The sequence below is a fragment of the Sinohyriopsis cumingii genome, chromosome 11 (genome assembly GCF_028554795.1).
Source record: "Sinohyriopsis cumingii isolate HCF-2022 chromosome 11, ASM2855479v2, whole genome shotgun sequence".
In the NCBI taxonomy this organism is placed as follows: Eukaryota; Metazoa; Mollusca; class Bivalvia; order Unionida; family Unionidae; genus Sinohyriopsis; species Sinohyriopsis cumingii.
Genome location: NC_142971.1, coordinates 95878265 through 95900470, shown reverse-complemented (window position 1 = coordinate 95900470; position 22206 = coordinate 95878265). Strand labels below are relative to the sequence as shown.

The 22206-nt window shown below is 34.2% G+C and overlaps 1 protein-coding gene across 1 annotated transcript in view; it reads right to left on the bottom strand.

Moving 5' to 3' along the window:
* Positions 1-1201: 1201 nt before the first annotated feature.
* Positions 1202-22206, bottom strand: part of LOC149789053 (protein MCM10 homolog) — a 94062-nt gene continuing 73057 nt past the window's right edge. Inside the window, exons 20-23 of the mRNA XM_089975240.1 lie at positions 20560-20673; positions 13196-13344; positions 5850-5892; positions 1202-3951 (exon numbers count right to left, since the gene is read on the bottom strand). Coding sequence (XP_089831366.1) covers positions 3856-3951; positions 5850-5892; positions 13196-13344; positions 20560-20673 — 402 coding nt within the window. The 3' untranslated portion in view covers positions 1202-3855. The remainder of the gene's footprint in view (positions 3952-5849; positions 5893-13195; positions 13345-20559; positions 20674-22206) is intronic.

Genomic DNA, 22206 nt, shown 5'->3' with positions numbered 1-22206 from the left:
TTGCATTTTTACTTTGTTTGCAGCTTGATCTCAACTCATATGTTGGATTGTCCTTGCTCTACATCAGTTTTGCAGATTTATGGTCCCAATTTCTACTTTACACTGGTGAAAAGTTCCATCTTTGCAGATTACTTCAGGTTTTATATTTTGACATGGTGCATTACATAAATAAGATCCTGTTTTAATGCATGAACTTTTACAGAAGTACACCACTATATTACAAAGTGTTTAGATGTAATCCATACTTTTTTCTTGCCTCACTTGGGCCGACTTTTATGTTCATTTCTCTAACAATGTTTACGCAAAAGTCATAAAGTGAGTGTATACAATAAATGGTTGTTCGATAATTCATAGATCTACTATTAACAGCTAGAGATAGTTATAAGCCTCCCAGCCATCCATATATTCTGTATAAATCCCCTAAAATCAGTTTTTTTAACCGTATGATTTTCAGTTTATTTTATTTTATAAATTCCACATCTTTCTGAATGAATGCCTTTAAAATCTCCTTAATTGGAATGAATGTAATGAGAATATAGATGCCTTGAATGATTCGGGTAAAAATACATCAAACATAATCAAAGGGATGACTGGCCAATCATGTTCCTTCTTCTAGATCATCAGCAAATATCTCTGCAAATGTAATCTGAAATATTAATGTTTCACATCTTTTTTTCTTTATCTCTTAACAGGGAATTGATTTAAAAAAACTCTTTCAATATTTTGATAGTATATTTCAGCAATTATCTTTGTTGAGTTCCTATTACAATGATTCTCATTTGTGGGAAATGATACACAGAAGTTCAACTATTTCAAGGGAACTAATGACTAATTTCCTCTCAGGATTAGAGTTATGTCCCTTTATCTTGCCCAACCTTCCAAGGTTAAAAGACCAGATGAGCTAAATATGGAAAGTGAGTTGATATTATGAACAGGGATTGTAAATGCAATCCCATAGGCTCTATGGGATGAAATTCTCTAAGCCAAAAATATGGTGCAAGGTTGTGATTGATAGAGCTGTTGAATGTGCATAAAAAGAGAAAATGTTGATCCACATAAACAAAAAGCCCAGATAATCTACAAATGAAATAAATGTCATTTACTATAATAAATACTTAATGTTGATGAGGATAAATGTTTTTGTTTTGTTGAACATAATTTCAGTGTTTATGCCGCAATGAAATGGAGAGCAAGAGAAAGCCAATATTTATTTTTTTAAATCCTTTACTTTACAAGATTCATTTACAATAGAAGAGGACAGCTTAACTAAAAGACATCAAACTAAAATATAAAGCCTGTTAAGTTGGAAATAATTTCTTAAAAGAAATCTGTATGGATGATCATGTCTGATGTGAGATTTCTGTCACAATATGTTTTTAAATATTTACAAAAATTTACAATTCTCACACACACACACTTAAAATGATTGAAAAATGATCACAACATAATTAAACAAACATAATTGATGTAAAAAAGGGTCATAAATTACATTCACAGTGAATCAGTTGCATGTCAAGATTTAGAAATTTCCCTGACTGTTTTTTCCTTAAATGACTAAAAAAAATCTGTAAGCAGTTACAAAACCCAATGCTGAGATGCCCGATTAAAAATCAGAAGGCCAGGGCATGCATGTGGAACTACAGATAAAGCATTGGTGTAAAATTTGAACTTAACCACAAGATAAAAACATTGAACAAGCATGTTGCATAATGAAGTCTTTTTCTTAATTATCATAATGATTCATCCAATATATGAACAAAATATGAGGTTTAGTAAATATAAATGATGAAAAAACATGAACCAAAGTCATAATGCAAATTTCTTACGAACATGACCCAGCGATCAAAGGGCCAAGAAACTTTATAATGATTCAACCTAGTATGAATAAAATGCATGAAAGGTTTTAGGAAATATAAACAAATGATATAACATCAGCCTAAAACCATATCACAGATTTTCTGTGACTTTGACCTGAATGACATGTTACTAAATGAACTGTCTTGGCCTGAAAATGATTTATTTCAAATATGAAGAAAAATCTATCAATGGGTTTAGGAACAAATACAAAAAACTTGAAACCAAAACCTTCCCAGATTTTCTATGACCATGACCCTGACCCCAGGGTCAAAGCAGCAGACATGCATGTTGCTGAATGAATTGTCTATCTTCCTAATGATTCATTCCAAGTGTGAAGAAAACTCATCAAAGGGTTTAAAACATACTTGCAAATGAAAAACTTCAACCAAAACCTTTTCTCTGACTTTGACCTTCATCCCAAGGTAAATTGGGTAAGTGACCTAATGAAAAACTTCAACCAAAACTTTAACAAACTGTTGATGTTGCTGCTGTTGGAAAAGGTAGCTACTATATTGCACTTGCCACCAACGTGAACTTGACACTAATTATAAAAATCTGTCTGATTCTAGATACAAATTTCACATATTACAAGAACACACTAAACTGTTGCATGGAAGAAATGGCTGTAACAAGCTAAAGTCAATCAAAACACATTTATGGGTACAAATAACATAATTAGAATGCCAAACTATCATATATACTTGCTTGTACAACACAACTCCAATAGCAAACTACACAGACCCAGACTTGCCATCACAGTGAGATAGCAGATCAGGGTCTGTGTTGCTTTCAGAAGGACCCAAAGTTATAGGCATGTATGTACAATACCAGTGACTTTCAAATGTAATTTTGAATACTTTACTGACGGATATGAATTTCTTGAAATTAACTTTATACTGAAATAATAAAGTTACAAAGATTATGATGATAAGTCAATAAAATGAACATAATTATGAATATAAAAAACTTTACCACCTTATTAAGAACAAATTTGTTCCAGACCTTAGATATACAGATAAACCATGAAGCATACTTTACAATGATAATGAAATAAAAAAATTAAAAAAAGACATAAAAGAAACCAGATGTCATAGCCAAGTAATAACCGTTTATAAAATCTTTGTTATAACAACAAGACTTATCAGTATTAAAGGATGCTTGTACAAATTTTCAAATACTATACATACTTGCTAAGGCAAGTCCAAACGATACAGATCCAGATCAGCCACTGCATAATTCGCTGGCAGAACTGAGTCTGCAGTTTGTTAGTAGAACCATCTGCAGGCATATTATGCTATGTCAGTTTAGGATCTATGTTGTGTGTAATTTGACTTGACTTGTAGGCAAGTGTATACAGTGTACAAATTTTAATACATTCTTTATATATCTGCATGCATGCCTTGGAAGAAAGTAGTACCTGCAGTGAAATACATATGGAACAAGTGTATGGCTTTTCAACTCAGGGCTTGTAGAGTATTGATTAGTATGTACAGTTTCTACAGTCAACTTGACTAAGTAGGTACCTTTATTTACAGCAAATTTACAACTTGTGTGCATGATCACTGGATTGCATCATTTTTGTTGAGTAAATGTCTTACAGGTACAAGTATTTGGATAATGGAATTAAAAGTTCAATGAGGTAGCAAAAACTGTTACGAGGCTTCCTACTACTTTCCTGCTGGACGGCGGTATACACTTAATAACTAATGTAGATAACAGATTTACTGTTAATTGTCCGATGTCTGTTTGCTATACATTTACAACTTTTACTTTTACCAGGTTTATAACTGGCATAAAACTGAAGAGCATAGTGCCAGATCTGCTGGTACATTATGAGATAGCAGATATTTGGTTAAAAAAGTTCACTTGAATGTACAGCACATACCCTGATTTGTCAGCACAATATCTGACTCTATCACAATCTGATGGGTATGTGTCATTCACAAGTGAATATGAAGGAAAAACATGGATGTGTTGTTGAAAATGAAAGTATCCACACTAGAGAGGAGGTTTACTGCTGAAGCTTCCAAGGAATTTCTCTTCATTTCCACGCAATAAGAGCTCTTCTGAATCCAATTTGGGTCCTGACTTCTCCTGTAATCAAAAACATGTGTATGTATGTATGTATGTATGTATGTATGCATGTATTACAATATATATGTATATATATGTGTGTGTGTGTGTGAAATGAGCTAAATGTTCATGTATCTTGGCTTTTATTACATATATGTTCATGAGAGTCATTTTGATCTGTACTGCTGACATTGATTAACTGAAATTGGACATCAATCTGTAAACCTTAATCTGAGACAACTTTCTTGCAGAACTATAATAAAACAGTGCATAAGTATGCTTGCCGATCTCATTATTCGTCTTATAGAACTATAATAATACGTAAGTGTGATTGCCAATCTCATTAGCTTTCTTATAGATTTGCATTTTATTCACAATTTTAGTGTTTTTTTTCCAAAAGCTTCAAAATAATTATGATAAATTCTGTCATGAATATTTTTTATCTGCTTAGAATATTAGATTCAACAAATATTAAAAAAAACAAAGACAAATTAAGACGACTGTAAACAGTACATTACACACTGACCCATTTTTTTTACTAGTCCTCTATTCAGGAATATTACATATAATTAAATATTTTTCTTGTTAAACTTGCATGACCCCTGCAAAACCCATTTAAACTGAGCCGCAATGACGTTTGCAATTGATCTTCAAAATCAACAGGCTCCTTCCATACTCTAAGTGCTGGATTACTTTGGTCAATGTAAATGGTCTAGAACTAAAAACCATTTTTGTTCTTCCAATCTGTGACCTTGACCTCAAAATCAACAGAACTTTTTTCTTGTTTAATGTGCAAGTGATCCACTACCTTTGGTGAAGGTACTTCTTTCTAGGGAAATTGTTTTAAATGTGTACTGACCTAAATTGCTTTCTTCTAGGCTGACACTGGGACAAATGACATACAAAAGTATTTTTTTACTGGTCAAAGTGTAAATTGTGTGTGTGTGTGATTTGGATTTTTAACATAGCTTTAACAATTTTCCAGTCATATCACTACTATGTCTGCAGTGTGGCACTTTATAGTGATGATTAGCACTGTAGCATTGTGCTGCAGACATATAGCATCATGTCCCACCCAGTCACATTTTCCTGACAACAGGCTGACCAATCCTAACTTTAACCTCTTATTGCTAAGCACCAAGCTAGGCAGCTGCTAGTACCATTTTTATAAGTCTTTGGTATGATTCAGCCAGGGTTAGAACCCACAACCTCCCGAATCTGAGACGGACGCTCTAACGACTAAGCCACTAGAGCGGTCCTCAGAGTGTAAATTAAAGAACTGCTGACAACGTGCAATAGCAGAAAACGTGTATGCAATAAACAGGTACCCAATGGCTCATTGCATTACCTGGGATATTATTAATGGGCAAGTACCCTGATACCTGCTGGCAGGTCTACTTCTTTTAGCAACATGACCCTGACCTTTGATCTCACAGTTAACTGACTTCTTCCTTACTCCAGGTACAAGCTATACACAAAGTCTCATCCAGGTCTGTCTTGTAAAACTAATGACATCATATAAACTATTTTTCTTCTTTCAGACAGTGACCTTGTCCTTTAACTCTTGACCCATGGTCGATATGCTTTTTTCTTACCCCAAACACATGTAATCTACAAAGTTTGGTAACTGGTGATGATGTACCACTGGAGTTACATTTACCTTTGACCTTTCTTCTACCCCAAAACTGACAGTTTTTTTCCTTACCCAAAGTGTAAAATATCAACAAAGCTTGTTAACTCTGAAAATCTTGATTTATTGTGCATTTAAACATTGATAACAGATAGATGGACAGACAACATCCTAACATACTACACTTTGCCTTGTGGCTGTTATATAAAAAGGCTTCAGATGCAAGTTTTTGGATATAATGACAAAAAGCCCCTATTTTATAAAGCAAAGAAGATAACCTGTTACCTACCTTTAACATTGAAGTCTTTTCAAAACTTGTTCCTCCACAATGTCTATAAAGACAAGAGTTAAATGTAACATACTTGTAATAACTGCTTCAACCACATGTATATACGTTGGTAGAGTGACACATTATTATTACATAGGTTTATTGAATTTACATCTTTATAAATGCTACCTACTAAATGGCACCTTTAAAATTAAATTACAATTAGATACTGGCATACAAAGTGGAAAAAACCAACATTTGAATAATTTGGTCATGGTCATGATCTAAAAGGTATCTGGCTAAATGTCTAATGTATTCAAAATAGGAATATGTCAAAGGTATCAGGCTACATGGCCAATGTATTCAAAATAGGAATACGTCAAAGGTATCGGGCTAAGTGCCCAATGTATTCAAAATAGGAATATGTAAAAGGTATCAGGCTAAATGCCCAACGTATTCAAAATAGGAATATGTCAAAAGTATCAGGCTAAATGACTAATATGTATTCAAAATAGGAATATGTCAAAGGTATCAGGCTAAATGACTAATGTATTCAAAATAGGAATATGTAAAAGGTATCAGGCTAAGTGCCCAATGTATTCAAAATAGGAATATGTCAAAGGTATCAAGCTAAATGTCCAATGTAATTAAAATAGGAATATGTCAAAGGTATCAGGCTAAATGTCTAATGTATTCAAAATAGGAATATGTCAAAGGTATCAGGCTACATGGCCAACGTATTCAAAATAGGAATACGTCAAAGGTATCGGGCTAAGTGCCCAATGTATTAAAAATAGGAATATGTAAAAGGTATCAGGCTAAGTGCCCAACGTATTCAAAATAGGAATATGTCAAAGGTATCAGGCTAAATGACTAATATGTATTCAAAATAGGAATACGTCAAAGGTATCAGGCTAAATGAATAATATGTATTCAAAATAGGAATATGTCAAAGGTATCAGGCTAAATGACTAATATGTATTCAAAATAGGAATACGTCAAAGGTATCAGGCTAAATGACTAATATGTATTCAAAATAGGAATATGTCAAAGGTATCAGGCTAAATGACTAATGTATTCAAAATAGGAATATGTAAAAGGTATCAGGCTAAGTGCCCAATGTATTCAAAATAGGAATATGTCAAAGGTATCAGGCTAAATGTCCAATGTAATTAAAATAGGAATATGTCAAAGGTATCAGGCAAAATGTCCAATGTATTCAAAATAGGAATATGTAAAAGGTATCAGGCTAAATGTCCAATGTATTCAAAACAGGAACATGTAAAAGGCATCAGGCTAAATGTCCAATGTATTCAAAATAGGAATATGGCAAAGGTATCAGGCTAAGTGCCCAATGTATTCAAAATAGGAATATGTCAAAGGTATCAGGCTAAATGTCCAATGTAATTAAAATAGGAATATGTCAAAGGTATCAGGCTAAATGTCCAATGTATTCAAAATAGGAATATGTAAAAGGTATCAGGCTAAATGTCCAATGTATTCAAAACAGGAACATGTAAAAGGCATCAGGCTAAATGTCCAATGTATTCAAAATAGGAATATGTCAAAGGTATCAGGCTAAGTGCCCAATGTATTCAAAATAGGAATATGTCAAAGGTATCAGGCTAAATGTCCAATGTATTCAAAATAGGAATATGTAAAAGGTATCAGGCTAAATGTCCAATGTATTCAAAATAGAAATATGTCAAAGGTATCAGGCTAATTGTCCAAGTGTTCAAAATAGGAATATGGCAAAGGCTTAATGTCCAATGTATTCAAAATAGCAACGTCAAAGGTATCAGGCTACGTGTCCAATGCATTCAAAATAGAAATATGTCAAAGGTATCAGGCTAAATGTCCAATGTATTCAAAATAGGAATATGGCAAAGGTATCAGGCTAAATGTCCAATGTATTCAAAATAGGAATATGGCAAAGGAATCAGGCTACATGGCCAATGTATTCAAAATAGGAATATGTCAAAGGTATCAGGCTAAATGACTAATATGTATTCAAAATAGGAATATGTCAAAGGTATCAGGCTACATGGCCAATGCATTCAAAATAGTAATATGTAAAAGGTATCAGGCTAAGTGCCCAATGTATTCAAAATAGGAATATGTCAAAGGTATCAGGCTAAATGTCCAATGTAATTAAAATAGGAATATGTCAAAGGTATTAGGCTAAATGTCCCATGTATTTAAAATAGGAATATGTAAAAGGTATCAAGCTAAATGTCCAATGTATTCAAAATAGGAATATGTAAAAGGCATCAGGCTAAATGTCCAATGTATTCAAAATAGGAATATGTCAAAAGTATCTGGCTAAGTGTCCAATGTATTCAAAATAGGAATATGTCAAAGGTATCAGGCTAAATGTCCAATGTAATTAAAATAGGAATATGTCAAAGGTATTAGGCTAAATGTCCAATGTATTCAAAATAGGAATATGTAAAAGGTATCAGGCTAAATGTCCAATGTATTCAAAATAGGAATATGTAAAAGGCATCAGGTTAAATGTCCAATGTATTCAAGATAGGAATATGTCAAAAGTATCAGGCTAAGTGCCCAATGTATTCAAAATAGGAATATGTCAAAGGTATCAGGCTAAATGTCCAATGTAATTAAAATAGGAATATGTCAAAGGTATTAGGCTAAATGTCCAATGTATTCAAAATAGGAATATGTAAAAGGTATCAGGCTAAATGTCCAATGTATTCAAAATAGGAATATGTAAAAGGCAGCAGGCTAAATGTCCAATGTATTCAAAATAGGAATATGTCAAAGGTATCAGGCTAAGTGCCCACTGTATTCAAAATAGGAATATGTCAAAGGTATCAGGCTAAATGTCCCATGTATTCAAAATAGAAATATGTCAAAGGTATTAGGCTAATTGTCCAAGTATTCAAAATAGGAATATGTAAAAGGTATCAGGCTAAATGTCCAATGTATTCAAAATAGGAATATGTAAATGGAATCAGGCTACATGTCCAATGTATTCACAATAGGAATATGTAAAAGGTATCATGCTAAATGTCCAATGTATTCAAAATAGGAATATGTAAAAGGCATCAGGCTACATGGCCAATGTATTCAAAATAGGAATATGTAAAAGGTATCAGGCTAAATGTCCAATGTATTCACAATAGGAATATGTAAAAGGTATCAGGCTACATGGCCAATGTATTCAAAATAGGAATATGTCAAAGGTATCAGGCTAAATGTCCAATGTATCCAAAATAGGAATATGTAAAAGGTATCATGCTAAATGTCCAATGTATTCACAATAGGAATATGTCAAAGGTATCAGGCTAATTGTCCAAGTATTCAAAATAGGAATATGTAAAAGGTATCAGGCTACATGGCCAATGTATTCAAAATAGGAATATGTCAAAGGTATCGGGCTAAATGTCCAATGTATTCAAAATAGGAATATGTCAAAGGTATCAGGCTAAATGTCCCATGTATTCAAAGTAGAAATATGTCAAAGGTATCAGACTAATTGTCCAAGTATTCAAAATAGGAATATGTCAAGGGTATCAGGCTACATGTATAATGTATTCAAAATAGGAATATGTCAAAGATATCAGGCTAAATGTCCAAGTATTCAAAATAGGAATATGTCAAAGGCATCAGGCTAAATGTCGAATGTCTTCAAAATAAGAATATGTAAAAGGTATCATGCTAAATGTCCAGTGTATTCAAAATAGGAATATGTAAAAGGCATCAGGCTACATGGCCAATTTATTCAAAATAGAAATATGTCAAGGGTATCAGGCTAAATGTAGAATGTACTCAAAATAGGAATATGTCAAAGGTATCAGGCTAAATGTCCAATGTATTCAAAATAGGAATATGTAAAAGGAATCAGGCTACATGTCCAATGTATTCACAATAGGAATATGTAAAAGGTATCATGCTAAATGTCCAATGTTTTCAAAATAGGAATTTGTAAAAGGCATCAGGCTACATGTCCAATGTATTCAAAATAGGAATATGTAAAAAGTATCAGGCTAAATGTCCAATGTATTCACAATAGGAATATGTAAAAGGTATCAAGCTAATTCTCCAAGTATTCAAAATAGGAATATGTAAAAGGTATCAGGCTACATGGCCAATGTATTCAAAATAGGAATATGTCAAAGGTATCAGGCTAAATGTCCAATGTATTCAAAATAGGAATATGTCAAAGGTATCAGGCTAAATGTCCAATGTATCCAAAATAGGAATATGTAAAAGGTATCAGGCTAATTGTCCAAGTATTCAAAATAGGATTATGTAAAAGGTATCAGGCTACATGGCCAATGTATTCAAAATAGGAATATGTCAAAGGTATCGGGCTAAATGTCCAATGTATTCAAAATAGGAATATGTCAAAGGTATCAGGTTAAATGTCCAATGTATTCAAAATAGGAATATGTCAAAGGTATCAGGCTAATTGTCCAAGTATTCAAAATAGGAATATGTCAAATGGTATCAGGCTACATGGCCAATGCATTCAAAATAGGAATATGTCAAAGGTATCAGGCTACATGGTCAATGTATTCAAAATAGGAATATGTCAAAGGCATGAAGCTAAATGTCCAATGTATTCAAAATAGGAATATGTAAAAGGCATCAGGCTAAATGTCCAATGTATTCAAAATAGGAATACGTCAAAGGTATCAGGTTAAATGTCCCAAGTATTCAAAATAGAAATATGTCAAAGGTATCAGGCTAATTGTCCAAGTATTCAAAATAGGAATATGTAAAAGGAATCAGGCTACATGTCCAATGTATTCACAATAGGAATATGTAAAAGGTATCATGCTAAATGTCCAATGTTTTCAAAATAGGAATTTGTAAAAGGCATCAGGCTACATGGCCAATGTATTCAAAATAGGAATATGTAAAAAGTATCAGGCTAAATGTCCAATGTATTCACAATAGGAATATGTAAAAGGTATCAGGCTAATTCTCCAAGTATTCAAAATAGGAATATGTAAAAGGTATCAGGCTACATGGCCAATGTATTCAAAATAGGAATATGTCAAAGGTATCAGGCTAAATGTCCAATGTATCCAAAATAGGAATATGTAAAAGGTATCATGCTAAATGTCCAATGTATTCACAATAGGAATATGTAAAAGGTATCAGGCTAATTGTCCAAGTATTCAAAATAGGATTATGTAAAAGGTATCAGGCTACATGGCCAATGTATTCAAAATAGGAATATGTCAAAGGTATCAGGCTAAATGTCCAATGTATCCAAAATAGGAATATGTAAAAGGTATCATGCTAAATGTCCAATGTATTCACAATAGGAATATGTAAAAGGTATCAGGCTAATTGTCCAAGTATTCAAAATAGGATTATGTAAAAGGTATCAGGCTAAATGTCCAATGTATTCAAAATAGGAATATGTCAAAGGTATCAGGCTAATTGTCCAAGTATTCAAAATAGGAATATGTCAAATGGTATCAGGCTACATGGCCAATGCATTCAAAATAGGAATATGTCAAAGGTATCAGGCTACATGGTCAATGTATTCAAAATAGGAATATGTCAAAGGCATGAAGCTAAATGTCCAATGTATTCAAAATAGGAATATGTAAAAGGCATCAGGCTAAATGTCCAATGTATTCAAAATAGGAATACGTCAAAGGTATCAGGTTAAATGTCCCAAGTATTCAAAATAGAAATATGTCAAAGGTATCAGGCTAATTGTCCAAGTATTCAAAATAGGAATATGTCAAAGGTATCAGGTTAAATGTCCCAAGTATTCAAAATAGAAATATGTCAAAGGTATCAGGCTAATTGTCCAATGTATTCAAAATAGGAATACGTCAAAGGTATCAGGTTAAATGTCCCAAGTATTCAAAATAGAAATATGTCAAAGGTATCAGGCTAAATGTCCAATGTATTCAAAATAGGAATATGTCAAAGGTATCAGGCTAAATGTCCAATGTATTCAAAATAGGAATATGTCAAAGGCATCAAGCTAAATGTCCAATGTATTCAAAATAGGAATATGTCAAAGGTATCAGGCTACATGGCCAATGTATTCAAAATAAGAATATGTCAAAGGTATCAGGCTAAATGTCCCATGTATTCAAAATAGAAATATGTCAAAGGTATCAGGCTAATTGTCCAAGTATTCAAAATAGGAATATGTCAAAGGTATCAGGCTAAATGTCCAATGTCTTCAAAATAAGAATATGTAAAAGGCATCAGGCTAAATGTCCAATGTATTCAAAATAGGAATATGTCAAGGGTATCAGGCTAAATGTCCAATGTATTCAAAATAGGAATATGTCAAAGGTATCAGGCTAATTGTCCAAGTATTCAAAATAGGAATATGTCAAATGGTATCAGGCTACATGGCCAATGCATTCAAAATAGGAATATGTCAAAGGTATCAAGCTAAATGTCCAATATATTCAAAATAGGAATATGTAAAAGGCATCAGGCTAAAATGTCCAATGCATTCAAAATAGGAATATGTCAAAGGTATCAGGCTAAATGTCCAAGTATTCAAAATAGGAATATGTCAAAGGCATCAGGCTAAATGTCGAATGTCTTCAAAATAAGAATATGTAAAAGGTATCATGCTAAATGTCCAGTGTATTCAAAATAGGAATATGTAAAAGGCATCAGGCTACATGGCCAATTTATTCAAAATAGAAATATGTCAAGGGTATCAGGCTAAATGTAGAATGTACTCAAAATAGGAATATGTCAAAGGTATCAGGCTAAATGTCCAATGTATTCAAAATAAGAATATGTAAAATGTATCAGGCTTAAGTGCCCACTGCATTCAAAATAGGAATATGTAAAATGTGTCAAGCTATATGTTGAATGTATTCAAAATAGGAATATGTCAAAGGTATCAGGCTAAATGTCTAATGTATTCAAAATAGGAATATGTAAAAGGTATCAGGCTTAAGTGTCCAATGTATTCAAAATAGGAATATGTAAAAGGTATCGGGCTTAAGTGCCCAATGTATTCAAAATAGGAATATGTAAAATGTGTCAAGCTATATGTCCAATGTATTCAAAATAGGAATATGTAAAAGGTGTCAAGCTATATGTCCAATGTATTCAAAATAGGAATATGTAAAAGGTGTCAAGCTATATGTCCAATGTATTCAAAATAGGAATATGTAAAAGGTATCAGGCTAAATGTCCAATGTATTCAAAATAGGAATATGTAAAAGGTGAGTATAAGCTGATTTGATTGATCTGTATTGAGCTTTTATCTTAGCAGATCTTTTGCATGAATAAATTTAAAGAACCATGACCTTTCATACTGTATATAAAAATTGTTTGCAAGTTTTCTCTGAATTCTGGATTCAGCTCTCATACGACACAGGGAAACAAATTTAACTTACTTGCAAGCTATTGCTGGATATCTATCAATAGAGACTGTACGTTTCTTGCAACCTTTACACTTGAAGAACCGCTTCACTCCCTTTGACATCTTGATGTTGTGGTTCTCAGTCTTACACTTCTCACCAACAGACATAGCAGTGTATTTACACTGTAAAACAAATATCAACAAGGCAGAGACAGTTACTTTTGCTTTTATGAAGGTATGTCTTTAAACAAAACTTTACTGGTTTCAAAAGAATCTTGTTTTCCAAACTGATTCTTCAGGTACATATGCACCTGATAAACTATGGTCTACTGGATGTTGCTTGTGTTTAAGGAATGTAATTAGTAGTAAGGAGTGTAATTAGTAGCAAGGCAGTGTGAATAATAGCAAGGAGTGTAATTAGTAGCAAGGCAGTGTGATTAGTAGCCAGGAGTGTAATTAGTAGCAAGGCAGTGTGAATAATAGCAAGGAGTGTAATTAGTAGCAAGGCAGTGTGATTAGTAGCCAGGAGTGTAATTAGTAGCAAGGCAGTGTGAATAATAGCAAGGAGTGTAATTAGTAGCAAGGCAGTGTGATTAGTAGCCAGGAGTGTAATTAGTAGCAAGGAGTGTAATTAGTAGCAAGGCAGTGTGATTAGTAGCAAGATGTGTAATTAGTAGCAAGGCAGTGTATCACCCCAGGGTTGTAAAATTGAGGTTACACAAAATCTTTGGTGTCAGAACTGGGGGTCATTTAAAAAATATGGGGGTCAAAAATGTACTAACAAATTTTCATCTGACCTGTACTTTTTCAGCTTGAAAAAGAATAGTGCAACTTGTACAACACATACTCTCTCTCTCTCTCTCTTTAAAAGTACAAATAAACCAACATGCACAATTAACAAATGCATTGTTCATTCAAAGAATAATTTTATTACCGTATTTACCGCATATGTTGGGACACGGTAAAATAATTTCTTTACCTGTCCCAGAACTTATGGTGAAACATTTTTTCACTTTGGTCATATGTCCCAAGACTTAAGAAACAAAATAAATTTGTATTGCATTTGTGCTTGCCCCCCCCCCCCAACTGCACATTGCAATAAAACATAAATAAAAAGTTTAATTGATAATAAAAACAAAGAAACTAACCTTGTGTTGTTATCATTTATTCCTTTTTTCAACATCAGCATTAAAGAATAAAATATTTCCACAAAATCCGTGAAATTGGCGAAGGCTTCCATACTGTAGCGTGTATCAATTATGTCCGATACCACACCACGTTGTTCATTGACATGAACATTGAGAAACAATTGTGTGTGCTTGTGCTCAAAGGTTTGAACATGTTATCCGACTGAAAACTGGAGCCAACAAAATCACAGACAAGAGGGAACTAGTCAACCGATATCCTGAAGATGCCATACATGCAAAACACGGTATTGGGTGGAAAATAATCAAGATTGAATTATATCCAGGTCTACTGTATGATAGTATGTCGCAAATAAAAATCGGCATTTGAAAACACATTAACTTGAGTGCAAGTGACAACCTTTTCACCAGACATCAATGCTCCTTTGTATTAATTGTAACCACATATGCCAAGAACATAGAAGCCCTGGTGGTGACTAAACACAACTGGCAGCAAGCAGTTAACTCCTTCTTTGAACTTACCGACAGGACATCAAAGACAAAAGGTTATTTTTATTACAAAGCAAGCCGATCTCAGAAGCACACAGTGCACAAAACAATTACTTTTAAAATTAATTTATGGTGTCCCAACAAATACAGTAAATATGGTAGTTCATTTTCCTTTTAGTTTAAAGTCATACTTTTAACAGTCTCCTTATAACCATTTTGTAGCAATATTATAGACCAACACATAACATATAAGCCAACACAAAAACCCAAATAAATCTTTTTAACCAAATGGCAGTTAATTTACTGTCTGTCATAAAATGTGTACTATCATTGGTTTCATTGTACTTCATCTTAGAACACATTTATCCAAAAATCAAAGAGGCTAATGATTCATCTTCTTTTTAGTAAGTTACACTTGAACTTTTAAATCTTTCTTTTACTGCAGCAAAGTTAAAGACCAACAAAATCTGCAATGACCCCTGACTCTGTAATCCAAATAAAGCATTTGTCTCTGCAAGTTTACTGATTTCCTTGCTGTAAAAGATTGCCTTGGGTGTTAATGTGTTCACTGCAAGCTTACTGATTTCCTTGCTGTAAAAGACAGCCTTGGGTGTTAATGTGTTCTCTGCAAGCTTACTGATTTCCTTGCTGTAAAAAAATGCCTTGGGTGTTAATGTGTTCTCTGCAAGTTTACTGATTTCCTTGCTGTAAAAGAATGCCTTTGGTGTTAATGTGTTCTCTGCAAGCTTACTGATTTCCTTGCTGTAAAAGACAGCCTTGGGTGTTAATGTGTTCTCTGCAAGCTTACTGATTTCCTTGCTGTAAAAGACAGCCTTGGGTGTTAATGTGTTCTCTGCAAGCTTACTGATTTCCTTGCTGTAAAAGAATGCCTTTGGTGTTAATGTGTTCTCTGCAAGTTTACTGATTTCCTTGCTGTAAAAGACAGCCTTGGGTGTTAATGTGTTCTCTGCAAGCTTACTGATTTCCTTGCTGTAAAAGAATGCTAAGGGTGTTAATGTGTTCTCTGCAAGCTTACTGATTTCTTTGCTGTAAATGAATGCCTTGGGTGTTAATGTGTTCTCTGCAAGCTTACTGATTTCCTTGCTGTAAATGAATGCCTTGGGTGTTAATGTGTTCTCTGCAAGCTTACTGATTTCCTTGCTGTAAAAGAATGCTAAGGGTGTTAATGTGTTCTCTGCAAGCTTACTGATTTCTTTGCTGTAAATGAATGCCTTGGGTGTTAATGTGTTCTCTGCAAGTTTACTGATTTCCTTGCTGTAAAAGAATGCTAAGGGTGTTAATGTGTTCTCTGCAAGCTTACTGATTTCCTTGCTGTAAAAGACAGCCTTGGGTGAGAATGTGTTCTCTGCAAGTTTACTGATTTCCTTGCTGTAAAAGAATGCCTTGGGTGTTAATGTGTTCTCTGCAAGCCTACTGATTTCCTTGCTGTAAAAGAATGCCTTTGGTGTTAATGTGTTCTCTGCAAGCTTACTGATTTCCTTGCTGCAAAAGAATGCCTTGGGTGTTAATCTGTTCTCTGCAAGTTTACTCATTTCCTTGTTGTAAAAGAATGCTAAGGGTGTTAATGTGTTCTCTGCAAGCTTACTGATTTCCTTGCTGTAAAAGACAGCCTTGGGTGATAATGTGTTCTCTAGATTATCTTGTGGCAAACAAGGGCAGATTTTTAAAAATACTTAAACCCTGTCATGAATGGCTTATTCACTTTGCAGTCTTCACAATCAGGTGATCAGAAGGTCACACCGGTAATCCCAATGGATGTGCCATATTCCAGTCAAGGTAACTATTTTCTCCATTTTTCATTCAAGTTAGATCCACAGTTACTCTTTTGTGTTCTGCTCCTTTCACTTTCTTGGCTAGTGATTCTAAGTGCACGCTGTTTTAACCCTTTACCTCATAGAGTGTATGACTTTTTAACCCTTCCATATACATGTAGCAAAGTTACCCAGTGCAGTGTGCTATAAATAGAACACCTGTTATCTGACTCCATACACTAAGGCCGGCGTGTTAACTGTTAAGCAGTAGTATATGTTACTTTTAACATCAATTTTAACCATTTTACATTTTGATACATGTATATTATGTATAGAAAGATTTAATAACAAAATTTGATTGTTACAGCTGTATAATTATTTTTCACTGAATAATTTTTTATGTGCTTTAAAATCTAGAGAGAACTTGTTCACTGTTAAGACAGTGAAGCCGCATGACCAACCATAGCTGCCATTTCTCAAACTCAAAATTTACAAGTTCTTGTCTTCGTCTACATCACTAAACCATCTGAATTTGATAATTTATAAAAACTAATCATTGCCTACATCAATATCAGAGCCTTTACTTAAGTTATTGAAGCTTTCATAGAGAATGTGACCCAGTCATTTTAAATAGAAAATTTCAACCAGATCTCAAACAGCGACCACGTGATCTGATGTAATGGTCATTCACACCAATGAATCTAGTATCTAATAGGAGTTTTCCCCGAAGATAGCGCTACAAAAACCCACTCAAAATGGTTCATGTTTACAGCTGGCATTGAAAGCCGCTTCCATGTTAATCAGGTAGAGGCATTCAAAGGTGCTTCCATGAGAATGGAGTAGAGGCATCCAAAGGTACTTACATGAAGTAAAGGCTTAATCTGGAGATTACTTTCAAGGTTAAACATCTGGATGACATTTTGCTGAGCTCCATGGATATTGTGTGAGAGCTCTCAAGATTAAGGGAAGCTACTCCATCTTAACACTGCCTATGCTTGAAGTATACATGATGTCATCCCTCATCCTAAGCATTGGATATTAAATAAATCCTGATCACATTATGCAAATTTTTTGAGTAAAACAAACGCATGGTAACAAAGTGTACATTAATTTTCTCCAGTGTGCATCCCCGAGTGGTCTAAAGCGCTCTTCGTTACGGATCACTACCATCTCACCTCTGTCTGCGGCGGTTCGAGTCTAGGATTCAGCCAATGTGGGTATGTGAGAAAGCTTGCCAGTAGCTTCTCGTGGGTCGGTGGTTCTTTCCGGGGTTTTCCCGGGTTCTTCCTCCACCATTACTACTGGCCGCCATGTATAGCCTATCGTGTGCTGAAAAATGGCGTTAAACCCCACAGCAACAACAACAACAACAACCAGTGTGCATCCCTGATGCACAAATGTGCGTAAAGGGAAACAATGAGCAAGGAGTATAATTAGCAGCAAGGAGTGTAATTAGTAGCAAGAATTGTAATTATCAGCAAGGAGTATAATTAGCAGCAAGGAGTGTAATTAGTAGCAAGAATTGTAATTATCAGCAAGAATTGTAATTAGCAGCAAGGAGTGTAATTATCAGCAAGGAGTGTAATTAGCAGCAAAGAGTATAATTAGTAGCAAGGAGTATAATTAGCAGCAAGAAGTGAAACCATGGTTCCCAAGCTTTTCTAAAGATAAATTTCCAGGTCATTTCCAAGACGAAATAAATTTTTTCAAGGTTCATATATGACCATTACTGAATGGAATAAAAGAACATTTTAGATTGTAAAACATGCATTTTCTAAATCTACAGATGTTTCTCTTTCAAGACTCTCCAAGATATCTAAGTCAGAAAAGATGATTGTGTACAAAACCACAAAATGTATCACATGATACAAGTTTGATTATATTACTATAAATTGGCATGTAGAGTCATTTCAATGTACAGAATAAAAATTCTAACATTATTTTGCTGACCTGCATTATGTTGCCAAGTGGGAACAACATAATGAACATAAATTAGTTTTATTTCTTTTCAAATCTATGATTCTAAAGAACTCTATAGCAATATATATATATATATATGTATATGTATGCATGCATCTTATAGAAAGTAAACATTTGCTAACACAGATTAAAATCTTGTCTTGTAATGAAAAGAGTTTAACCCAAAATTTGTGCCAATAAAATCCCAAAGTAGATTTTTCAAACATGCACTGAAGATCAGGGTCTATGTTGCTTTGTTTTAATGATTACTAAGAAACTGCATGGACTCGGATCTATTACTACATTATGCGACAGCAGTGTTGGGTCTGTGAACTCTGTAGTTGGATCCAACTTGTATGTGAATATGGTTTTGACGAGACCCACTCCGGAGGCCTAGTGGTTAGAGTGTCCGCCTCGGAAACGGGAGGTCGTGGGTTTGAACCCTGGCCAAGTTATACCAAAGACTTACAAAAATGGTACTAACAGCTTCCTCGCTTCGCGCTCAGCATTAAGAGGTTAGTGTTAGGACTGGTCGGCCTGGTGTCAGGATAATGTGACTGGGTGGGACATCATGCTATATGTCTGTGGCATGATGCCCCAGTGCTTGACATCACTATAAACTGCCACACTGCAGACATCTTAGCAATATGACTGAAAAATTGTTAAAGCTACGTTAAAAATCCTAACCACATCACATACATTGACGAGACCCAAAGGAAAATGCTGCAGACATGTTTAGAAAACGTTCAGCAAAGTTTCAATTTTCCTCACCCAGACATGATTTTGGTCTTCCCCAAAAAAAAGCTGAAAACAATTTAAGGGGGGTGGGGTGTTAGTACTCCCCCAATGGGATATCGAGGGGCAGCACCGCCAATCCAGGGGTCCAGGTGGCCAAAGGCCCCCAGCCAAAAACACATTTTAAAAAACTGCTCCTGGTACAACTTGTCATCATAAAATAAATCAAAACAATTGTTTAAAAAACTAATAAACTTACCAAAAATGTTCAACTTTACTTCAATAATTTCACAATATTTATAGTCACATGAATTTGTTCTCCAATACTATTGAAGCTGAAGTTATTTCATGTGCATATCAATGTTCACATCGAAATTAAGTCACAATAATTTCAAAAAATTTGCAAATATATTATTCTTCTCTCTTTTCATAATAAATCTATAAAATAAACACCCAAGTACGTCAACTATATACAAATAATCACATATATTCACTTGTCTTTTTCTCCACTGGACATGACCTGTTCATATGCCAGTCAAGCTCTTTTTGAGGCTTTGGCAAAGATTTCTTTAGCATTCCATTTTGTCACCACTGACTTTTTTTGCTCAATGTGCAATCGTTGTTTTCCTTCTCCATGAGAGCCTTTATCCTTTCAAGCTGGTGCTTGTATTGGCGACATGCAGTGCACAATACTGACAGAGGGCTACATCTGTTCTCTCTTGCAAGAAATCTTTCTTCTTATAGTAATTAATTGTACTTTTTCCAGATGCCTTCTGAGCTTTAATTTTTCTGTATGCAGCTTCTTTTGTAGGTGCTGTTCCAAACTCTTCCAACCGCAATTATCGTAATTCAGATCTTTATTGCAGAGGTCATAAAATGCCATTCCTCTAGCGTTCAGTTTTCTTATAAACTGATCAACTTTTCGCTCCAGCCATTCCCATTTCCATAGTTTTAACCTTTATCTAAACTTTTTGTGTTATGGTCTCTCTCAACTTGGGACGACATGTTTTGCAAGCATGCTTCTTCTTTCCACTGACATCAGTTTTCACTACACGAAGATTCATTGGATGAATTTAAACCTTTGACCAATCAGAATACTCTTTACAAGAGTTGTGTACTAACTAATAAAAGGAACAAAAAATTTACAAGGGTTGTTGCAGAACGGGACTGTACAGGCCATTTTTTAAAAACTGGATCGGAGACGATATATAAAACAGACTATATCAAGAAAAATCTAATTCAAGTCAGAAGTAAAGCAGAATTCCGCTTTAAAACGGAGAAAAATCATGTCTGCTCACCTGTACACATGTAAAAAGTTTGCAAGGTAACTCGTAGATAGCTGCCATCTTGTCCTCCATGCGTTCTTTTTTCTCCAGTTCCATAAAGTAAAGCTCTTCGTGCTCTGCTTCAGCCTGAATTAACAATCATTTAAAAATAAGACATGTGCCCTCCCACCTTCAAAAGAAGAATGGTCATTATTTTGTTCATGTGAATAAATTCTTGCCTCTCCTGCATCCTACCCCATCATGGAGATAAAAAGAATTGGCTGTGTGGGTTTAATGTCATTTTTCAGCACACAACTGGCTGTACAGTTGCCAGAAAATTTGATGGAGAAGACCACCTGACCCAACATAAACTACTAGTAAGCTTTTTCCCATGCCCACATTCACCAACCTGAGACCAAAACCCACAAGGACAAAGGTGACATGTCAGTGAACTTTAAAGACAGGCATCTTAAACCACTCTTCTAAAAAAGTGTGCAAGTAAAATCAAGCATAACGTCCAACCATGACCATAATAACTACTAAATTTAATAGCAATCAGCTGAAAAGTGCAAGAGTAGAAGAATTCACAAATTTGTCAAACACCTCTTTCTCATTAACTTGTACTCCAATAACCCGCTAACTCAGTTATATGATGAGGTCAGGTGTGGAGTCCTTATAATTTTGAAAATACTAAAACAATTGGCCCCTAACTGTTCATTAAGAAGAAAATTGCAACCAAAATTTGCAAATAAATCCTGAATTTATTGCTTGTTTTTATTGTCAAAAATGGCAGTTAGTACCTTCAAAATTTAAAATCAATACTGTGAAAGTTGTGAGACAAAAAGGGCAATGCCTCTTACAAAATTGAGTACAGTGTTTGTCAATATGTGCATTATTGGATGATGACCATAACAGTTACCAAGTTTCAGTGTGATCTATCAAAAACTATCGTGTCCTCAAGATCTGTCACATACAGCCTTTAGCAACAAGCAGAAAAAGAGCAGTGACTGGTATAAATTGCAGGAGGAAAGTGATTTGTATGTATGACCACCTTCTGTTTACAAATTTCCATGACATTGTATCAACAACTGTGAAACTAGTGTTCACGAGATTGTGTGACAAATGGACAAAATGATTCTTAAATTAGTAGGAAAAACATGGGCACATCATTTTGTACTATGTCCACATATTTTGTAAGTCCTAGTTATGCTGACAACCATACGGATCTTTAGGTGTGCTTGAAAAGGGTCTATTTTAAGTGGAATTTAACTATGGTCAGGAAAAATACATTAAAGAACAAGTATAATGCACTACAAACATCTTTTTAGCAAAATTACCCATATTTTTAAAAAAGTTCAATAATTTCCCATACCTCTTAATAATAATGTCACCATTTCATGACTGATCAATATCAAGTTAACATTAACATCACACGTTCTGCTAAATCAAAATTCTGTATTTAAAAAAATTCACAAGTTGACTTTTATTTTTTCATAATTTGGCTAACCATAGTAACTTCTTCAACATGTTTAAAAAGCCATAAATGACAGCCTCATTGTGATTAGAAGATATAAATTGCATGTGTTACTCTGAGTATGGAGTAAGTGTTCTTATTATATTTCATATTGGATAAACCAATTCTGTCCTTGGCTGGAAAATTACTATATGACAGTTCAGGAA